The sequence below is a fragment of the Bufo bufo genome, chromosome 9 (assembly GCF_905171765.1).
Source record: "Bufo bufo chromosome 9, aBufBuf1.1, whole genome shotgun sequence".
NCBI classification, from domain to species: Eukaryota; Metazoa; Chordata; class Amphibia; order Anura; family Bufonidae; genus Bufo; species Bufo bufo.
Genome location: NC_053397.1, coordinates 65,478,805 through 65,500,398, shown reverse-complemented (window position 1 = coordinate 65,500,398; position 21,594 = coordinate 65,478,805). Strand labels below are relative to the sequence as shown.

The following is a 21,594-nucleotide window of genomic DNA, read 5'->3' as shown; positions in this document are numbered from 1 at the left end:
ATAAAGTAGACATATGGGGAATGTTAAGTAATAAATATTTTATGAGGTATGACTTTCTGTTTTAAAAGCAGAGAAATTGAAATTTAGAAAATTGCAAATTTTTCAAATTTTTGGGTAAATTTGGGATTTTTTCATAAATAAAGGTGAAATATTTTGACTCAAATTTATGATTATCATGAAGTACAATGTGTCACGAGAAAACAATCTCTGAATGACTTGGATAAATAAAGGCGTTCCAAAGTTATTACCACATAAAGTGAGATATGTCAGTTTTGCAAAATTTGGCCTGGTCAGGAAGGGGGCAAATGGCCCAGATGGGAAGTGGTTAAGGAGAATGTGAGGAGCAATGTAAATGAATGTAAATGTAGACTGCATCAGAATTGGAAAAATGATTCCCGGAAGTTCCAAGGTAAGCCAAGAACATCCCTTTGCACACAGGCAAAAATACTATGAAAAACATATTTTTCATTCTAATACGATACAACAGAGAAATGACTGCTAGTAACCTCTCACTGTATTGCACATACTGAAGACACACTATACGTGCAACAGATTATTACCCTCCAGGGTGGAAATTCAGTCAGGGACAACTTTTTGGAATTATGTAAGGAAATTATTTAACTGTTGTGAGCTTGCGGGATAATGGAATCAATCTGCTGGCGTGCAGGGCCTCAGTAATAATACCAGTTATGATAATGCTACCGACTGGAACATTCTGCAATTAAGGCCAACTTGAGACTAGCTGGCACCTGAGCTGAAATTCATAGTGACGTAGCTAAAGGGGTTAAAGCAGGCACTGTTATATATATATATATTACACACACAAAAAATAATAATATAGGATTCTTACAATACATCACTGACCTGTGGCCTGTACTATAATGCAGGGCTGCATTCACATTCTGCAGGACTCAGAGCTGAACTCTCTTAAAGGGGTTGTCCCACAAAAAATATTTAGCAGTTTTCAAACCAGCACCCGGATCTAAATACTTTGGTAATTGCATGTAATTAAAAGATCTAGTCTAGCCAGTGAGCTATTTAATAAAATGTATCTGTATAGCGCCACCTGCTGTTTGTTCTTTTTCTTATTTCTTTGTCCAGCTCACTGAGATGGCCGCACATACTCAGATCCATCTTCAACAGTCTTCTGGGCTGTGATGGGAAGAGCATGGACACGCCCCCTGAGCTGTGATAGGGAGAGCATGGACACACCCCTGAGCTGCAGCAGAAAAGACACTCCCCCTGAGCTGTCAGCTTGATATAAATCCAGCAGAGCGATGAATGGGGAGATCTCTGGATCCATGTGAGGTGCAGGGCTGGTTCTGGCTTTGTTATATTGAGATCATCATATACTGTATGATGTCCTATTTCCGTTTTTTGCATTAATCGTGTGGGAAAAATGGTCCCACATTTATCAAGACCAAGGTGTGCTATGCCGGTCTTGATATTCCATGTGCCGCTAGAAGATGCATTTCATTCACGATGGGGTGCATGCCTGGTCATAAAGCGCATCCTCCTGCGGTCTGTGTGCCTGATTGATATCTAGGCCAGCTCATAACTGGCACCGATTTCAGTCATCAGATTTCAGTGGCAAGAGCGGTATAAAAACACCAAACGCGACTAAATTTAATCACAATGGCGATCAAAGAGTTGCAAACCAGGAGTTAGTGATTTTTTTTACACATGAGAAAGTGGTGTATGGGGTAGATAAAGCTCATCCTATATGACAGCAGTCAGGGAGTGAAGTACCAGAATAGAGCCTATGGTGACCAAACTGGCATCAGTCATAATACCCCCAGTGCCAGCCACAGTACCCAAAATATAATAGTTACCCCCCCTTCCCCTCTATAGCAGAGGTCAGCACAGGAGCAGTATATATTCACATATATTCAGGAAACATTCACATGTGGCAGAAATGTCAGTGGTTGACACATTCATTCAACTGGGGCTTACACAAATCCATCTAAAACCACCCCATTCAGAAGAATAGAACTGATCGTCAGTCACAGATTTCGGCAACCAATCTGCCATACAAGAATAGGCATATTCTATTAGTGCCGGCGATGTGCGGCACATTGCCGGTTTCCGTGTTTTTCGGATCCGCAAAACACACACGGATGTGTGAATGGACCCTAAGGGGAGAAGAATGTGCTGACCCTGTAGAGTCAGCGCATACAAATATTTTTTACACTTACAGTAGATGTGTGTTATGTATGGATTTTGTAGCAGAATATATGTAAATCCCTCGTCCTCTCGGGATCAATCCCTTTCATTTTCCTAGGTAATAGCTTATAATGCAGTTCCCTAATATATAAGCTGGCTTTGGGAGATGTAGCAGATTTTTGTCCTGCGTGCTTGAGTGGTGCTGGTTCAGCAAATAGCCGCCCATCGCCCCATCAATACCCTCTGCTCTGGACTGTTTCAGAAGCCGGAATGTACACAGCACATAAACCAGGCTGCTGTAAACCTATTAATCATGTGTAATCAAGGCACCAACAGCCTTCACCCAACATGGCGTCCCCACCACCTCCAACCAATGATGTGACCTCATACATTCACATAGATGTCATAACACGTCATCACCGCTAAACAGGAGAATGTTTCCTCTGGTAATGGTTACAGAGAGGTCAGCCATCCATATTATTTTAGGTGATGCATATAGAAGTGAAAGTCTTCTTGCGTGACTTACTGGCTGCTGTCAATGGTGGGAGTCGGCATGCATCAGAGGTGGGCTTAGCTGATGTGCCTCGCTGCACTCGGGGAGGGAATGGACTTTTATTCCTTAAATATTACCTTATTATAAATATATTTCCAAATACCTTTTATTAGTTATGTCTCGTTTTGTCTGGGGAGCAATCATTAGGAGAAATAAAATGGCCGCCGTCCTATTAGTAAACAAAAAACCTGTCCTAATCACACAGAAGGACAAGTTACTTCACAACACTGAGCTAAAAGGATGCCTCATCCTCCCCTCTGCTCGTCAGGGATTATGATCCTGAATAGAGCTGATAAGATCTTCAGCTGAATTTCTGTAGGAATGGAATTCATGAGAAGACATGAAGTACAGAGAGGAGGGTGGGCTGTGGCTAATGAGCAGCAGCACTTGTATGCAGTCTCCATTTTCACATCCCAACATCACCACAGTCTGTCCTGTCCATTCTCTCTGTACTTCACGTCTCCTCATGAACTCCATTCCTACAGAGATTCAGATAAAGATCTTATCATCTGTATTCAGGATCATAATCCCTGACAAGTAGGAGAGGAAGATGAGGCATCTCTTTATTTCAGTGTTCTGAAGTAACTTATCCTTCTGTGTGATTAGGACAGGTTTTCGGTGTATAATAGGACGGCGGCCATTTTATTTCTCCTGATGATTGTTCCCCAGACAAAATGAGCCATTATAACTAATGAAAGGTATTTAGGAATATACAGTCAGGTCCATAAATATTGGTTCATCGACACAATTGTAACATTTTTGGCTCTATACACCACCACAATGGATTTGAAATGAAATGATCAAGATGTGCTTTACCTGCAGACTGTCAGCTTTAATTTGAGGGTATTTACATCCAAATCAGGTGAACGGTGTAGGAATTACAACCGTTTTCATATGTGCCTCCCACTTGTTAAGGGACCAAAAGTAATGGGACAATTGGCTTCTCAGCTGTTCCATGGCCAGGGGTGTGTGTTATTCCCTCATTATCCTCATTATCCCAATTACAATGAGCAGATAAAAGGTCCAGAGTTCATTTCAAGTGTGCTATTTGCATTTGGAATCTGTTGCTGTCAACTCTCAAGATGAGATCCAAAGAGCTGTCACCATCAGTGAAGCAAGCCATCATTAGGCTGAAAAAACAAAACAAACCCATCAGAGAGATAGCAAAAACATTAGGCGTGGCCAAAACAACTGTTTGGAACATTCTTAGAAAGAAGGAACGCACCGGTGAGCTCAGCAACACCAAAAGACTCCCCGGAAGACCACGGAAAACAACTGTGGTGGATGAGCGAAGAATTCTATCCCTGGAGAAGAAAACACCCTTCACAACAGTTGGCCAGATAAAGAACACTCTCCAGGAGGTAGGTGTATGTGTGTCAAAGTCAACAATCAAGAGAAGACTTCACCAGAGTGAATACAGAGGCTTCACCACAAGATGTAAATCATTGGTGAGCCTCAAAAACAGGAAGGCCAGATTAGAGTTTGCCAAACGACATCTAAAAAAGCCTTCACAGTTCTGGAACAACATCCTATGGACAGATGAGGTTCTCTTGTATTTATTGATGATGTGACTGCTGACAAAAGCAGCAGGATGAATTCTGAAGTGTTTCGGGCAATATTATCTGCTCATATTCAGCCAAATGCTTCAGAACTTATTGGACGGCGCTTCACAGTGCAGATGGACAATGACCCAAAGCATACTGCAAAAGCAACCAAAGAGTTTTTTAAGGGAAAGAAGTGGAATGTTATGCAATGGCCAAGTCAATCACCTGACCTGAATCCGATTGAGCATGCATTTCACTTGCTGAAGACAAAACTGAAGGGAAACTGCCCCAAGAACAAGCAGGAACTGAAGACAGTTGCAGTAGAGGCCTGGCAGAGCATCACCAGGGATGAAACCCAGCATCTGGTGATGTCTATGCGTTCCAGACTTCAGGCTGTAATTGACTGCAAAGGATTTGCAACCAAGTATTAAAAAGTAAAAGTTTGATTTATGATTATTATTCTGTCCCATTACTTTTGGTTCCTTAACAAGTGGGAGGCACATATGCAAACTGTTATAATTCCTACACCGTTCACCTGATTTGGATGTAAATACCCTCAAATTAAAGCTGACAGTCTGCAGTTAAAGCACGTCTTGTTTGTTTCATTTCAAATCCATTGTGGTGGTGTATAGAGCCAAGAATGTTAGAATTGTGTCGATGTCCCAATATTTATGGACCTGACTGTATGTATTTATAATAAAGTAATATCTACATATTTTTATTTTCTTAATTCCCAGAGAACCCCTTTAAGGGAGTTATCCCATTAGAAAATCAGACATCATATAGTACATGACAATCTCTTTATAACAAAGCTAGGGCCAGCCCTGTCCCTCATGTAGATCCAAAGATCTCCCCCATTCATTGCTCTGCTAGATTTAATTCAAGCTGGCAGCTTAGAGGATGTGTCCTTTCTGCTGCAGCTTTTTCCCCATTACAGCTCAGGGTGCCAAACCTTTCTGCTGCATCTCTCTGACTATCACAGCTCAGGAGGCATGTCCTTTCTGCTGCATCTCTCTCCCATCAGAGTTTAGAGGGTGTATCCTTTCTGCGGCAGCTCTCTCCCTGTAATTGCCACAGCTGCAACTGCAACAGAAGAACTGAGCATGTGCGACCAGCTCGGTAGGTGGACGTGCACTTTACTATATAGATTAAACACCAGGGGGCGCTATTATAATGAAGTAAAGAGAATAGCTTACAACTGGAGCATTTTTGTAACAGAAAGCAAATTACAAAAGTGACTGTTTTTCATGCCGAATTATATTAAGACAGCTTCTAACAGTAGATACGGCTGGTGGCAGTTGAAGGGTGAAACTGGGCACGTGCGTCCACCTCAGAACACATTACTATACAGAACAAACATTAGGGGGGCGACATTATAATGAAGTAATATCTAAAAACTGGAGCATTTTACAAAAGTAGTTTTTTATGCTGAATTATAATAAAACACTTAATGGTGGCACAACCCCTTTAAGGTTACAGCCATGGAAAAGCAGCGATGGGGCTTTTGGAAAATTTTATTGGGCCATTACCAAAAATTTGCTATGTTGTCTTTTCTTTTATTTGTGATGTTAAAACCAGGTAAAGATTGAGGGCCGGTCAGCCTAGGATTATAGAGAACATTTATCATAGGAAATGCTTTCTTCACTTTCATCAAGACTTCACTTTAAAGTAGTCAGAAGAATATCCCAGTCTCAACAGCGTTCCTTATCCAGCCTGGAGACACATGGGATTCCGATAGATTATCACTTCCGATTCCTAGCAGACAGGGGCTTTATTCACCAAAACCTGATGTAACCGATTTACCAGCCACCTCATTTCTGCATGGCAATGATATTGCCAAGGGCAGGCCAACAAGGCCCATTGGATATGCCCTCTTAAAGGGGCTGCACCACTTATTCCCTATCCACAGGTAAAGTGTTTGATCAATGGAGGTCAGACTATTTGGGACCACCAAGCGATCACAACAACGGGTGTCCGCAAGTGCCGCAAAGCTGGTCCATGAGAATGGAGTGCTGGTGCACATGTGCGTCCACCGCTCCATTCACTTCATTGGGAGTGCCGAGTACAGTGCACACAGCAGTACCACAGCAGTGAAGGGAGTGGTGGACACACATGCACACCACCGCTCCATTCTCATGGGGCAGTTTGGCGGCACTTGTGGACCCCCGTTTCTATGACCCCTGGGGGTCCCAGCAGTTGTATCCCCCAGCAATCCTGTGCATAGGGAATAAGTGTTACTACCTTGCATCCCTGAAACAACTTTTAAAGGCCATCTGTCAGCACATTTATACCTATAAACTTGTTGCCTGTGCACTTGGCAGCTGAAGGAATCTGGGTTGGTCCCATGTTCATATGTGCCCAGATTGCTGAGAACAATGAAGTTTTAATATATGCAAAAAAACCTCTAGGAGCAAGGGGGGGGGGGGGGGGGGGTCATTACACCTAGAGGCTCTGCTCTCTCTGCAACAGCCGCGCCCTCTGCACTTTAATTGATAGGGCCAGACAGTGAAAACAGCGGATGGAGCCAGAAGCAGAAGGCTTGGTTCACTGCTTAGTGCTCGTGCCGGCGTATGGCAGCTCAGCTCCCATTCACTTCAAGCCGGCAGAGCCACTGGCCTGCTTCTGGCTCCATTCACTGTTTAACTGCCTAGTGTCGGACCGCCACTGCCAGGTTGGAAAACCCCTTTAAGAGTAAGCCCACACGAAGCGGATAACTCCCGACATAGATTTTGATGCAAATGTGGCAAAAAGTGGCAAATCTGCAACAAATGTGTTCCATGAAAATTCACCATGTGTTTTGCAAGGAGTGAAATCCTCAGTGAAAATCTATGGTTTTCCCCATATTTCTGTGCCGTTTTTTTTAATGTTGTGGGTTTCAAAAACCTTTTCCAAACATACCGTACTGTCAACTGAACATCTGGTCCTGGTCTTATATGGAAGGTGATGGTTCAACAAAAATACATTTATCTATAAAATATTGCGTTGATTATTTAGTAAACCCCGAGAGGTTCCAGCTTCTTTGTACTTTCTTTTGCGCTAGTGCCTGGAATTATTTCCCAAGCCTTTCAGTACTCGTTACTATGCTGTAACATGTCCACCATCCCTCCGGAGGCATACCAATGGACATGCAGAGGGATACATACATTTTAAATATAACCAAGGAGCAGGGAGACGTGTCAGCTGTCACCCACAGACTTACTGTCTGATCTTGTCATTCCTTGGTCCAAACTTAGGAGCAGAAGGTCCCCTCCTGGCAAAAGAGAACATTCTGTGTCAGTATCATATGGTGCGACTTCAGATCCACAGTAGAAAGCGAGAAAACAACGTAGACACAATGAAAATACGATAAAAACTATATGAATTTTACACATCGGATCCCTGAGACTGGTGGCTGGCCAGATCTAACATCACAACCCCCTTCTATATATCAGCGTAGCTTTTTATTTTTGCCCCAGTGGCATCTCTCTGATAACCTGACGGATGTCCGCACAATACAGCTGTATTCTGTATAAAGGATGCCGTACACTGGCGATGGGTCTTTTCCTGTGGGGCACTGACAGAATACAGACTACCATCAATAAGTATGTACTCTGCTAATGGGTGTATTTTCTTCTACTACAGTCGTGGCCCCAAGAAAAGAACCATTCCGATGGATATTCCAGGGATCCTCCTTAGCAGAATTAAAGAAGTTGTAGAGAATCTGAAAAACCATGGTCTCTATGTTCCACCCTTGTCCACAGGCTGTACGTGATATTGCAGCTCAGTCCTATTCGCTTTAAAGGGTATCTGTCAGCAGATTTGTACCTATGAAACTGGCCGACCTGTTGGCAGCTGAAGGAATCTGGGTTGGTACCATGTTCATATGTGCCCGCATTGCTGAGAAATATGAAGTTTTAATATATGCAAATGAGCCTCTAGGAGCAATGGGGGTGTGGCCATTACACTTAGAGGCTCTGCTCTCTCTGCAACTGCCAATCCCCCTCTCCACTTTGACAGGGTCAGGTAAGTGAAAATGTAATCATACTTGCCTGGCCCTGTCAATCAAAGTGGAGAGGGAACAGCAGTTGCAGAGAGAGCAGAGCATCTAGGTGTAACGGCAACGCCCCCGTTGCTCCTAGAGGCTCATTTGCATATATTAAAACATCATTGTTTTTAGCAATGCGGGCACATATGAACATGGGACCAACACAGACGCACATGTAACAGGTCAGCCAGTGTCATAGGTACAGATCTGCTGACAGATGCCCTTGAATGACACAAAGCTGCAATACAAACCTAACCTACGGACACGTGCGCTGCAGTTATTTTGCTGCCTTGCTTTTTTTTGCTTCTTTACCGTAAATTGATAGATTCTGATAAGTGCGGTGATGCTTTCTGAGGGTGGTCCTAGCTGTCTGTAGAGCATAGGCCTCTTTCACACTTGCGTTGTCCGGATCCGGCGTGTACTCCACTTGCCGGAATTACACTCCGGATCCGGAAAAACGCAAGTGTACTGAAAGCATTTGAAGACGGAACCGTCTTCCAAATGCGTTCAGTGTTACTATGGCACCCAGGACGCTATTAAAGTCCTGGTTGCCATAGTAGTAGTGGGGAGCGGGGGAGCGGTATACTTACAGTCCGTGCGGCTCCCCGGGCGCTCCAGAATGACGTCAGAGCGCCCCATGCGCATGGATGACGTGATCCATGTGATCACATGATCCATGGGCTTGGGGCGCCCTGACGTCACTCTGGAGCGCCCGGGGAGCCGCACGGACGGTAAGTACACTGCTCCCCGCTCCCCACTACACTTTACCATGGCTGCCAGGACTTTAGCGTCCCGGCAGCCATGGTAACCACTCTGAAAAAGCTAAATGTCGGATGCGGCAATGCGCCGAAATGACGTTTAGCTTAAGGCCGGATCCGGATCAATGCCTTTCAATGGGCATGAATTCCGGATCCGGCCTTGCGGCAAGTGTTCCGGATTTTTGGCCGGAGCAAAAAGCGCAGCATGCTGCGGTATTTTCTCCGGCCAAAAAACGTTCCGTTCTGGAACTGAAGACATCCTGAACGGATTTCTCTCCATTCAGAATGCATTAGGATAATCCTGATCAGGATTCTTCCGGCATAGAGCCCCGACGACGGAACTCTATGCCGGAAGACAACAACGCAGGTGTGAAAGAGCCCTTAGACAGTAAATGCAGGCTGAAGGACTCGGGACAATTAAAAATAAAAGCAGGGCGGTGGACAATAAGAACAGTGACTTGCTAATGGTTGCTGCTTGCTTTGAACACCAAGGGTACGGCCACACGTCCAGGAAGCCAAAATCAGGAGCGGATCCTAAAAGGAGAGAACGTATAAAAGACAGATACGACTTCTCCTCATCTCCTTCTTGACTTTTGGCTTTGACTTCCAAAACTGCAACAGGAAACCTGACCGTGTGGCCGTGCCCCAATAGTAACACGAGTCCTTCACTTTGTGACCACCTGCTATGGTGGCATGGATCAACACTGATGAAGATGTAGCCGTTGATCCTCGACCAGGACATTTTCATATGTTAGTGGTCACAGGTGAAATGCCATGGCATCTCATGGTGGAAATAACAGCTAAAATGCAAAATCACTGCACATCTGTCCAGATGGGAAGGATGAAAATGATTTGGCCACATCAACCGGGAGCCCATTTATAATATTCTGCGGTGGTCAGTTTTAGGTACTTACAAGAAGAAGTCTTCCTCTTCATCAGAGTCTTCCTCCAACAGATTTCTCTATGTAAAAAAAATAATAATAAAAAGTTACACTAAAAGTACAAGGACTTTGACAAGGACTGGCAGGGAAGTTGCGTCAGATTGCAACATGTCTATTTCTGGTCCGCACCTGCCCCAATTCCTGAATGTGTTGTTTTCGGCGCTCGCTTTAGATTGTGTGGATTGACGGTACACGAGATAATTACAATGCACACCAATGATGCAAAAATAAGCGCATCAACCTGATAACAAGTACCGCTGCCTTTCACTAAGTATATGTGTCACAGCCAGCTCCGATGGGACCGTCGCACCCTGGGCTCCACAGCTGAGGTTGTTGTTTTAATGCCTTTTACAGGGACGCGGCATAAATACATTACAGATTCACGAGCTGAGACAATTGTCTATCTCCTCCATAAGGTCCAATGCTGAAGGAAACGGGCTTAAATAAAACGATAGGGTTGGTAATCTCCATCCTGGTAACATCCCCACAGTAACTGGCCTTCTGTGGCCACTGATCGGCCCTGAGCTGCAACACCAAGTTCAGCCACTATCCCATGGACGGCGCTGTGCTTGGAAAGCTGAGAGGAGGCCAGTCATAAATAAACTTGGATCCTAACTCTGCTTCCGTTTCGAGGTACCAGTCGGAACCGAAGCCGATTTCGGATCCAAGTTTTAAAATGGTTTTCCAGTTTAAAAATCTAATACCAAAGTTATTCACCCAAGTCTCACAAGATCTCGGGAATAACTCAGTTCGCCTCGTCTGAGCCCATACATTTTAATGCTGTATGGAGACGGATCTCCGTACAGCATTTAACCGAAGTTTTGAGCGAAGCAACTTCAGATCGAGGATCTGAAGCTCGTTTTGCTCATCCCTAGGGAACACAGCACCCACTGGAGAACTGGGGCCTCTTCAAAAAGCCGGATCCCCACTGACCAGTATCAAAACTTTGGACAACCCCAGAAAAGATTAAATCTTAAAAGGTGGCCACAAGAGCCAAACATACTGATTTCAGCAATGGTCATGGATAGGATGGATCACGCATGTTGAATTCCAACACCCCCAATCCTTTGTTCGTAAGGGAGACAAGCCACAGTCAGAGGCGTCTGGCAGCAGCTTACTCCCAAAACCGGGGGACTTGGAGGAATCCCTGTGGGCCAACCACCATCACCCCAGTGTTCATTTTACTTCTTTCCAGGGCTATAAAGTAGCACTGCCGGGTCAGGTGTTGAAACTTTTTGTTTAAATGGGTTGTGCCAAATAGGAATCCAAATTTAGACCCCCACCAGTCAGTTAGTTATCCCCTATCCTGTGGACAGGGGATAATGTTCATACTTTGTTTTTTCATCTACAGTGGATATAAAAAGTCTACACACCCCTGTTAAAATGTCAAGTTTATGTGCTATAAAAAAAATGAGACAAAGATAAATAATTTCAGAACTTTTTCCACCTTTAGGGTCCATTCACACGTCCGTTTTTTCTTTCCTGATCTGTTCCGTTTTTTGCGGAACAGATCTGGACCCATTCATTTTCAATGGGTCCTGGAAAAAAAAAATCGGACAGCACAGTGTGTGCTGTCCGTTTCCGTTGTTCCGTATGTTCGTTTAAATAAAAAACATGTCCTATTCTTTTCCGCAAAATTCGGATCCTGGTACTATACAAAGTCAATGGATCCGCAAAAAACGGAAGACATTCGGATGTCATTACGTATGTCATCCGTTTTATGCGGATTCCGTTCCTGGAAATTACATTTTAATTTTTAATTTTTTTTTCAAAGAAATCCAAACAACTTTATTTGCTTATTGAAATTTATACATGTTTCCGTTTTTTGCGGATCCGCAAAAAACGGATGACATACGGAAACATTTTCAGGAACAACGGATCCGCAAAAAACGGACCGAAAATCGGGATATAGAAAAATACTGACGTGTGAATGTAGCCTTAATGTGACCTATAAAGTGTACCACTCAATTGAAAAACAAACTGAAATCTTTTAGGTGGAGCGAAGAAAACAAAAAAAACTTAAATAATGTGGTTGCACAAGTGTGCACACCCTCTTATAACTGGGGATGTAGCTGTGTTCAAAATTAAGCAATCAAATTCCAAATCATGTTAAATAGGGTTCAGCATACACCTTCCATCATTAACCACCTCAGCCCCCCTAGCTTAAACCCCCTTAAAGGGAGTCTGTCACCACATTTCAGCATATTAGACCGATCAAATAGGGTTATATGATCCACCCAGAACTTAAAAACAGTACCTTTGTTGTAGAAAACGGACTTTTCTTTTAGCCGAAAATGAACTTATAAGGTTATGTTAATGAGCCCTCTCAATTGCCCAGGGCGGTCTCTCAATCCTCGGAGCCCCAGGCAGCACCTCCTCAACGGCCCAAATCGTAGCGGGCACATGCACAGTAGGTATCGCGATGCCCTGCCCCGCTACGATTTGGACCGCACAGCCGCAGTGGAAAAGGACAGGGGAGGGGAGTAAACGGGCAGGCAGAGGCGCACGGAGGGCGAGGTTATGAGCCGTTGAGGAGGTGCTGCCTGGGGCTCCGAGGATTGAGAGACCGCCCTGGGCACTTGAGAGGGCTCATTAACATAACCTTATAAGTTCATTTTCGGCTAAAAGAAAAGTCAGTTTTCTACAACAAAGGTACCGTTTTTAAGTTCTGGGTGGATCATATAACCCTATTTGATCGGTCTAATATGCTGAAATGTGGTGACAGACTCCCTTTAATGACCAGACCACTTTTTACAATTCTGCACTACACTACTTTTACCGTTTATTGCTCGGTCATACAGCAAAGGCTACTTTCACACTTGCGGCAGGACGGATCCGACAGGCTGTTCACCATGTCGGATCCGTCCTGCGGCTATTTCGCCGTGCCGCCGGACTGCCGCTCCGTCCCCATTGACTATAATGGGGACGAGGGCGGAGCTCCGGCGCAGCACGGCGAAAGCCGCCGGACTAAAAAACCTGACATGCAGTAATTTTAGTCCGGCGGCCTTTCACCGTGCACCGCCGGAGCTCCGCCCCCGTCCCCATTATAGTCAATGGGGACGGAGAGGCGGTCCGGCGGCACGGCGAAATAGCCGCAGGAGGGATCCGACATGGTGAACAGCCTGTCGGATCCGTCCTGCCGCAAGTGTGAAAGAAGCCTTACCACCCAAATGAATTTTACCTCCTTTTCTTCTCACTAATAGAGCTTTCCTTTGGTGGTATTTTATTGCTGCTGACATTTTTACTTTTTTTTATATCAATCAAAATTGACCGAAATCTTTGCAAAAAAAAAAAAGACATTTTTCACTTTCTGTTGTAAAATTTTTCTAATAAAACGACATTTCTATATAAATTTTCCTCTAAATTTATTGTTCTACATGTCTTTGATAAAAAAAAAAAAATGCAATAAGTGTATATTTATTGGTTTGGGTAAAAGTTATAGCGTTTACAAACTATGGTGCAAAAATGTGAATTTCCGCACTTTCCGACTTTCTGAGCACCTATCATGTTTCCTGAGGTTCTACAATGCCCAGACAGTAGAAACACCCCACAAATGACCCCATTTCAGAAAGTAGACACCCTAAGGCATTCGCTGATGGGCATAGTGAGTTCATGGAAGTTTTTATTTTTTGTCACAAGTTAGCGGAAAATGATTTTTTTTTTTTTTTTTTTTCTTGCAAAGTCTCATATTCCACTAACTTGTGACAAAAATTTTTTTTTTTACATGAACTCACCATACCCCTCACGGAATACCTTGGGGTGTCTTCTTTCTAAAATGGGGTCACTTGTGGGGTATTTATACTGCCCTGGCATTTTAGGGGCCCTAAAGTCTGAAAAGTAGTTTGGAATCCAAATGCGTAAAAATGCCCTGTGAAATCCTAAAAGTACTCATTGGAATTTGGGCCCCTTTGCGCACCTAGGTTGCAAAAAAGTGTCACACATGTGGTATCGCCGTACTCAGAAGAAGTAGGGCAATGTGTTTTGGGGAGTATTTTTACATATACCCATACTGTGTGTGAGAAATATCTCTGTAAATGACAACTTTTCCCATTTTTTTTATACAAAGTTGTCATTTTACAGAGATATTTCTCACACACAGTATGGGTATATGTAAAAATACACCTCAAAACACATTGCCTTACTTCTCCTGAGTAAAGCGATACCACATGTGTGACACTTTTTTGCAGCCTAGGTGCACAAATTCCAATGAGTATTTTTAGGATTTCACAGGGCATTTTTTACGCATTTGGATTCCAAACTACTTCTCACGCTTTAGGGCCCCTAAAATACCAGAGCAGTATAAATACCCCACAAGTGACCCCATTTTAGAAAGAAGACACCCCAAGGTATTCCGTGAGGGGCATGGCGAGTTCCTAGAATATTTTTTTTTTGGCACAAGTTAGCGGAAAATGATATATATATATTTTTTTCTCTTACAAAGTCTCATATTCCAGTAACTTGTGACAAAAAATAAAATTTTACATGAACTCGCCATGCCCCTCACGAAATACCTTGGGGTGTCTTCTTTCCAAAATGGGGTCACATGTGGGGTATTTATACTGCCCTGGCATTTTAGGGGCTCTAAAGCGTGGAATATAAATGTCTAAAAAAATTTACGCATTTGGATTCCGTGAGGGGTATGGTGAGTTCATGTGAGATTTTATTTTTTGTCACAAGTTAGTGGAATATGAGACTTTGTAAGAAAAAACAAAAAAAAACAAAAAAAAAAAAAATTCCGCTAACTTGTGACAAAAAAAAAAAAATCTTCTATGAACTCGCCATGCCCCTCAAAAGTGATCTTTTTATAGCGCCGCAGCGATTTTACGGTGTTTTTGCAGTGATCAGAAAAAAATAAAATTCTGTCACTGCGGTGGGGCGGCAATGTGTGGATCCGCAAAATGCAGAAAAGCACATTGCCGGTGTCCGTGTTTTGCGGATCCGCAAAACACATACGGATGTCTGAATGGAGCCTTACAGGGGGGTGATCAATGACAGGGGGGTGATCAGGGAGTCTATATGGGGTGATCACCCCCCTGTCATTGATCACCCCCCTGTAAGGCTCCATTCAGACGTCCGTATGTGTTTTGCGGATCCGATCCATGTATCCGTGGATCTGTAAAAAACATACGGACGTCTGAATGGAGCCTTACAGGGGGGTGATCAATGACAGGGGGGTGATCAGGGAGTCTATATTGGGTGATCAGGGGTTAATAAGTGACAGGGGGGGTGTAGTGTAGTGCTACTTACAGAGCTGCCTGTGTCCTCTGGTGGTCGATCCAAGCAAAAGGGACCACCAGAGGACCAGGTAGCAGGTATATCAGACGCTGTTAACAAAACAGCGTCTGATATACCTTTCAGGGGTTAAAAAAAAAAATTGTATCTACAGCCTGCCAGCGAATGATCGCCGCTGGCAGGCTGTAGATCAGCTCGTTTACCTTCCGATCCTGTGAACGTGCGCTCCTGTATGCGCGCGTTCACAGGAAATCTCGCGTCTCGCGAGATGATGCGCCGATGCGTCAACGAGGAATAACCCGGCCGCCCGCAGGACGCATCCCTGTGTTAGGCGGTCGGAAGGCGGTTAAAGTGCCTCTGATTAACCCCAAAAAAAGTTCAGCTGCTCTAGTTGGTCTTTCCTGAAATGTTCTTAGTCGCATCCCACAGCAAAAGCCATGGTCCACAGAGAGCTTCCAAAGCATCAGAGGGATCTCATTGTTAAAAGGTATCAGTCAGGAGAAGGGTACAAAAGAATTTCCAAGGCATTAGATATACCATGGAACACAGTGAAGACAGTCATCATCAAGTGGAGGAAATATGGCACAACAGTGACATTACCAAGAACTGGACGTCCCTCCAAAATTGATGAAAAGACGAGAAGAAAACTGGTCTGGGAGGCTACAAGAGGCCTACAGCAACATTAAAGGAGCTGCAGGAATATCTGGCAAGTACTGGCTGTGTGGTACATGTGACAACAATCTCCTGTATTCTTCATATGTCTGGGCGTTGGGGTAGAGTGGCAAGACAAAAGCCTTTTCTTACGAAGAAAAACATCCAAGCCAGGCTACATTTTGCAATAACACATCTGAAGTCTCCCAAAAGCATGTGGGAAAAAGTGTTATGGTCTGATGAAACCAAGGTTGAACTTTTGTTTGGCCCAAAAACTAACATTGCACATCACCAAAAGAACACCATACCCACAGTAAAGCATGGTGGTGGCAGCATCATGCTTTGGGGCTGTTTTTCTTCAGCTGGAACTGGGGCCTTAGTTAAGCTAGAGGGAAGTATGAACAGTTCCAAATACCAGTCAATATTGGCACAAAACCTTCAGGCTTCTACTAGAAAGCTGAACATGAAGAGGAACTTCATCTTTCAGCATGACAACGACCCGAAGCATACATCCAAATCAACAAAGGAATGGCTTCACCAGAAGAAGATTAAAGTTTTGGAAAGGCCCAGCCAGAGCCCAGACCTGAATCCGATTGAAAATCTGTGGGGTGATCTGAAGAGGGCTGTGCACAGGAGATGCCCTCGCAATCTGACAGATTTGCAGTGTTTTTGCAAAGAAGAGTGGGCAAACCTTGCCAAGTCAAAATGTGCCATGCTGATAGACTCATACCCAAAAAGACTGAGTGCTGTAATAAAAATCAGAAGGTGCTTCAACAAAGTATTAGTTTGAGGGTGTGCACACTTATGCAACCATATTATTATATTTTTATATTTTTTCTTCCCTTTATCTAAAATATTTCAGTTTGTTTTTCAATTGAGTGGTACAGTTTATAGGTCACATTAAAGGTGGAAAAAGTTCTGAAATGATTTATCTTTGTCTAATTTTTTTTTACATCACAGAAACCTGACATTTTAACAGGGGTGTGTAGACTTTTTATATCCACTGTAACTCCGTTTTGCGCCAATTCTTTAGGCCCTTTTTTACACGAGAGAGTTTTCTGCACGGGTGCCATGAGTGACGTGAACGCATAGCACCCGCACTAAATCCTGACCCATTCATTTCAATGGGTCTGTGTACATGAGCATTTTTTTTCACGCATCAGTTCTGCGTTGCGTGAAAATCGCAGCATGTTCTATATTCTGCGTTTTATTCACGCAGCCCTGGCCCCATAGAAGTGAATGGGGCTTCAGTGAAAAACGCATTGCATCCGCAAGCAAGTGCGGATGCAATGCGTTTTTCACTGATGGTTTCTAGGAGATTTTTTATCACGGGCGTGAAAAAACGCATCAAAACGCATTGCACCCGAGCGGGGAAAAAAACTGAACGTACTTGCAGACAAGACTGACTGAACTTGCTTGCAAAATGGTGCGAGTGTCACTGAACGCATTCGGAGCCAGTCCGTCACGCTCGTGTGAAAGAGGCCTTACTATTCCTATGAATTAACTGTCAGCAGTCTGCAATCAAGGTCCACATGGGTGTTACCAGTTGAGGGTTGTGTCCTTGCACTGTGCCAGTGTCCGATTGTGCAGGGACACCCCTCCAACTTGTAAAACCCATCAGGACCTTTATTGAAAACTGCTTAAAATAAATTCATAAACTTCTAGTAGGAATAATAAAGGAATTGCACAGCACAGAGTCCTAAAAATAATATTGCATGGGGGATGAAAGTAGTTACTAACTGAGACATGTCAGAAGAGGTGACAGGTCCTATTTAAAGGGGTTCACCGGGGGTTTGTAAGTCTGGATCCAGTTGCAGAGCAATAGACGCACAACACTTTCTTAATATACACACTGCTGACATCTGATCTCAGGGAGCGCTGTGGGGGACATGTTTACATGATGCACAAGCTTCTCCATGGAAGGGACACCTTCTGAGAGAACCAAGTAAAGATTTTGTCCACGATGCAGCCTTATGTGTGGGAAAAACAATCCCTCTTCTGCATCAGTCGTCCTGTGGGTCCTGCAGCCGTGTCAATAGACCAGAGGCCCAAATATGTGACATTGGGGGAGATTTATCAAACTGGCTTAGTTGCCCATAGCAACCAATCAAATTCCTCCTTTCATTTTCCAAAGGAGCTCTGAAAAATGAAAGGAGGAATCGGATTGGTCGCTATGAGCTACTAAGCCAGTTTTGATAAATCTGCCCCATTGTCTTTCTTACGTAAGCACACCATTAGTATTCCAACCCCAGTTCCTCCAGCATCGGACATTAGGTGCTCAGACAATTGATGAGGGATGGAGTCACCCGTTCAGGGCTTTCATCTATTAGCCAAAGCTGAGAGCGGCTTTAAAGGGAACCTGGCACCATGAAATGCAAATTAATCCGCAGGCAGTATGTTATAGAGCAGGAGCAGCGGAGCCGATGGAGAGATATGGGGTCATTTATCAAACTGGTGTAAAGTAGAACTGGCTTAGTTGCCCAATCAGATTCCATCTATTATTTTTTAAAGCTCCTTTGGAAAATGAAAGGTGGAATCTGATTGGTTGCTATGGGCAACTGAGCCAGTTCTACTTTACACCACTTTGATAAATAACCCCACTAGTTTTATGGGAAAAGATTCAGTAAAACGTAATTTTTCCATTTATATCCCTGTCATTCTGGGCCTTGAAGTCCAGGAGGCGGTCCTATCAGTGATTGACAGCCTTCCCTCTATGACTGTGTATACAGATGTAGCTGTCAATCACTGATAGAACCGCCTCCTGGTCTTCAAGACCCACAATGAAAAGGGATATAACCGAATGAAATACAAGTTTTACCAAATCTTACCCTCCAAACTCAGCTCCTCCTGCTCTATAACATGTAGCCTGCAGCTCAGGCGCCATGTTCAGCGTGACAGGTTCCCTTTAAAGTCACTGGGAGCAGCGCTCTAGTAACGTAGTGCTGGCGCCGACTTCCGACAAAGGAGCAAAGCCCAAACAGCTGATCAGCAGTTGTGCGTGGTGTCAGACCTCTCGCCGATGCGCTAGTAATGGCTTAACCTGTGGATAGGCCATCAATTAGTAGAGGCTGCACAACCGCTTTAACAGGCAAAATGGTGTAAAATAAAATGCGATTCCCGATTAATCCCACTAAAGAAAATGAGTAAATGAGGGTAAATACCCCAAAATGGTTATGGATCTCGGAAACTAGAAAAAAAAAAAATATCTGAGGACAAGAAAAGGTTGAGATTTTCATACTGATGTAGAATCCTACTGTCCGGACATACCGGGACCATAACCTGTGTGTAAAATCCCGCCGTAAGGACATAGCGGGGCCATCGCCTGTGTGTATAACCCTTCCATTAGGAGCCATAACCTGTGTGTATAACCCTTCCATTAGGAGCCATAACCTGTGTGTGTAATCCTTCGGTCGGGGCGGGTGCTTATAGAATACACGTACAGTATGAATACAATACTCACTCTCTCACTTTTTATGGACCCAGTGACCTCCTCATCGTTGAGGTGCCTCTTGAACTTTGGAGGCATGGCGTGTGACTATGGGTACAGTACACGGCTGAGATTTTCTTGTTGCTTTGTAATTCGGCTTCTGGATGCTGCAAAACAGAGAGTATAAGTGAGGTGACTGCAGGAGCAGACTGACACATTGTCCATCAGAGGGTACCGCCACCCACTGTATATTCGGCAATGAAATCTGCATTGAAACCGCCAGATATAGAAGCCCAGCGCTATCCACTGGAATCCCCACTGCCGTTCAGCGCAGATTTCAAATACACTTCAAGAAGTGTCATGTCACACCCAGGGCTGTGGAGTCGGAGTCGAGGAGTCGGGGGAAATTTTGGGTACCTGGAGTCGGAGTCGGCAAACAATGCACCGACTCCGACTCCTACTAAATTTAGATTGGAATAAAAAAAAAAAAAGCAAGTTTAAATGTCCCAATTCACAAAAAGTTATAATTAATGACTTCTCTACTGTAAGAATAAAGACCAATGCATGCAGTGCCTCACGTAACCGCAAAACGAACACGTTAAGTGACCGTGAAGAAGCATGCTTTTCATGTGCTTCACTATATGGCACACAACGCACAATTAGGAGCTGCAATACTTGTACTTTCCATAGTGTTGTGTTCTGCTTTTACAGGGAACGCAGCGTCCATGTGTAACCTAGCCTCTCACCGATAAGGGATTAAATAAATATGTTTTTTGCAGGACTAGAGAGTGAGACACTTGTATAAGTGAAGGGAATGGAGGGCCAATAGCTCAAGACTGAAGCTGTAAACCATTGGAAAAACTGCTGTCATTTAGCTAAGGCTATAAAAACTTGTAAACTCCGATTGTTAGCTTAAACTTTAAACATGACTATGGGATTCTCCTAGGAAAATCATGTTTTAGAATAAATGCCCCGTCCTGGATCCTCCCACTGCCCTATCTTCAGCAGAAGATCAGCACACAAAGGAGAAAGCAGCTTCCCAGCCAGTAATCCTGTGGTAGGTTGCGTTTCTTTCCCTCAAGGAATGTATAAAATACATTCGCATATTAATACAGAGGAGTCTGAGTCGGGGAGTCGGAACATTTATCTACTGACTCCACAGCCCTGGTCACTCCGCGGCAATAATCCGAGGGTCAGACCCAAATATCTGCTATGGACATTATACGGATTTTGGATATTAGAGCAGGACAGTGGGAGAGAGCTTATGGTATAGCAGGACACAGAGGGAGAGCTTATGGTATAGCAGGACACAGAGGGAGAGCTTATGGTATAGCAGGACACAGAGGGAGAGCTTATAGTATAGCAGGACACAGTGGGAGAGCTTACATTACAGCAGGACACAGAGGGAGAGCTTATATTATAGCAGGACACAGAGGGGGGGCTTCCATTATAGCAGGACACAGAGAGAGAGCTTCCATTATAGCAGGACACAGAGAGAGAGCTTCCATTATAGCAGGACACAGAGAGAGAGCTTCCATTATAGCAGGACACAGAGGGAGAGCTTATGGTATAGCAGGACACAGAGGGAGAGCTTATGGTATAGCAGGACACAGAGGGAGAGCTTATGGTATAGCAGGACACAGTGGGAGAGCTTATGGTATAGCAGGACACAGAGGGAGAGCTTATAGTATAGCAGGACACAGAGGGAGAGCTTATAGTATAGCAGGACACAGAGGGAGAGCTTATAGTATAGCAGGACACAGAGGGAGAGCTTATAGTATAGCAGGACACAGAGGGAGAGCTTATGGTATAGCAGGACACAGAGGGAGAGCTTATGGTATAGCAGGACACAGAGGGAGAGCTTATGGTATAGCAGGACACAGAGGGAGAGCTTATGGTATAGCAGGACACAGAGGGAGAGCTTATGGTATAGCAGGACACAGAGGGAGAGCTTATGGTATAGCAGGACACAGAGGGAGAGCTTATGGTATAGCAGGACACAGAGGGAGAGCTTATAGTATAGCAGGACACAGAGGGAGAGCTTATAGTATAGCAGGACACAGAGAGAGAGAGAGAGCTTCCATTATAGCAGGACACAGAGAGAGAGCTTCCATTATAGCAGGACACAGAGGGAGAGCTTCCATTATAGCAGGACACAGAGGGAGAGCTTACGGTATAGCAGGACACAGAGGGAGAGCTTATATTATAGCAGGACACAGAGGGAGAGCTTATGGTATAGCAGGACACAGAGGGAGAGCTTATATTATAGCAGGACACAGAGGGAGAGCTTATATTATAGCA

The 21,594-nt window shown here is 44.2% G+C and overlaps 1 protein-coding gene across 1 annotated transcript in view; it reads right to left on the bottom strand.

Moving 5' to 3' along the window:
- VAMP4 (vesicle associated membrane protein 4) overlaps positions 1–21,594 on the bottom strand; it is a 39,690-nt gene that overhangs the window by 17,256 nt on the left and 840 nt on the right. The window contains exons 2-4 of the mRNA XM_040408133.1: positions 19,327–19,460; positions 9,957–10,003; positions 7,460–7,510 (exon numbers count right to left, since the gene is read on the bottom strand). Of these exons, the coding sequence (XP_040264067.1) occupies positions 7,460–7,510; positions 9,957–10,003; positions 19,327–19,392 (164 nt within the window). The 5' untranslated portion in view covers positions 19,393–19,460. The remainder of the gene's footprint in view (positions 1–7,459; positions 7,511–9,956; positions 10,004–19,326; positions 19,461–21,594) is intronic.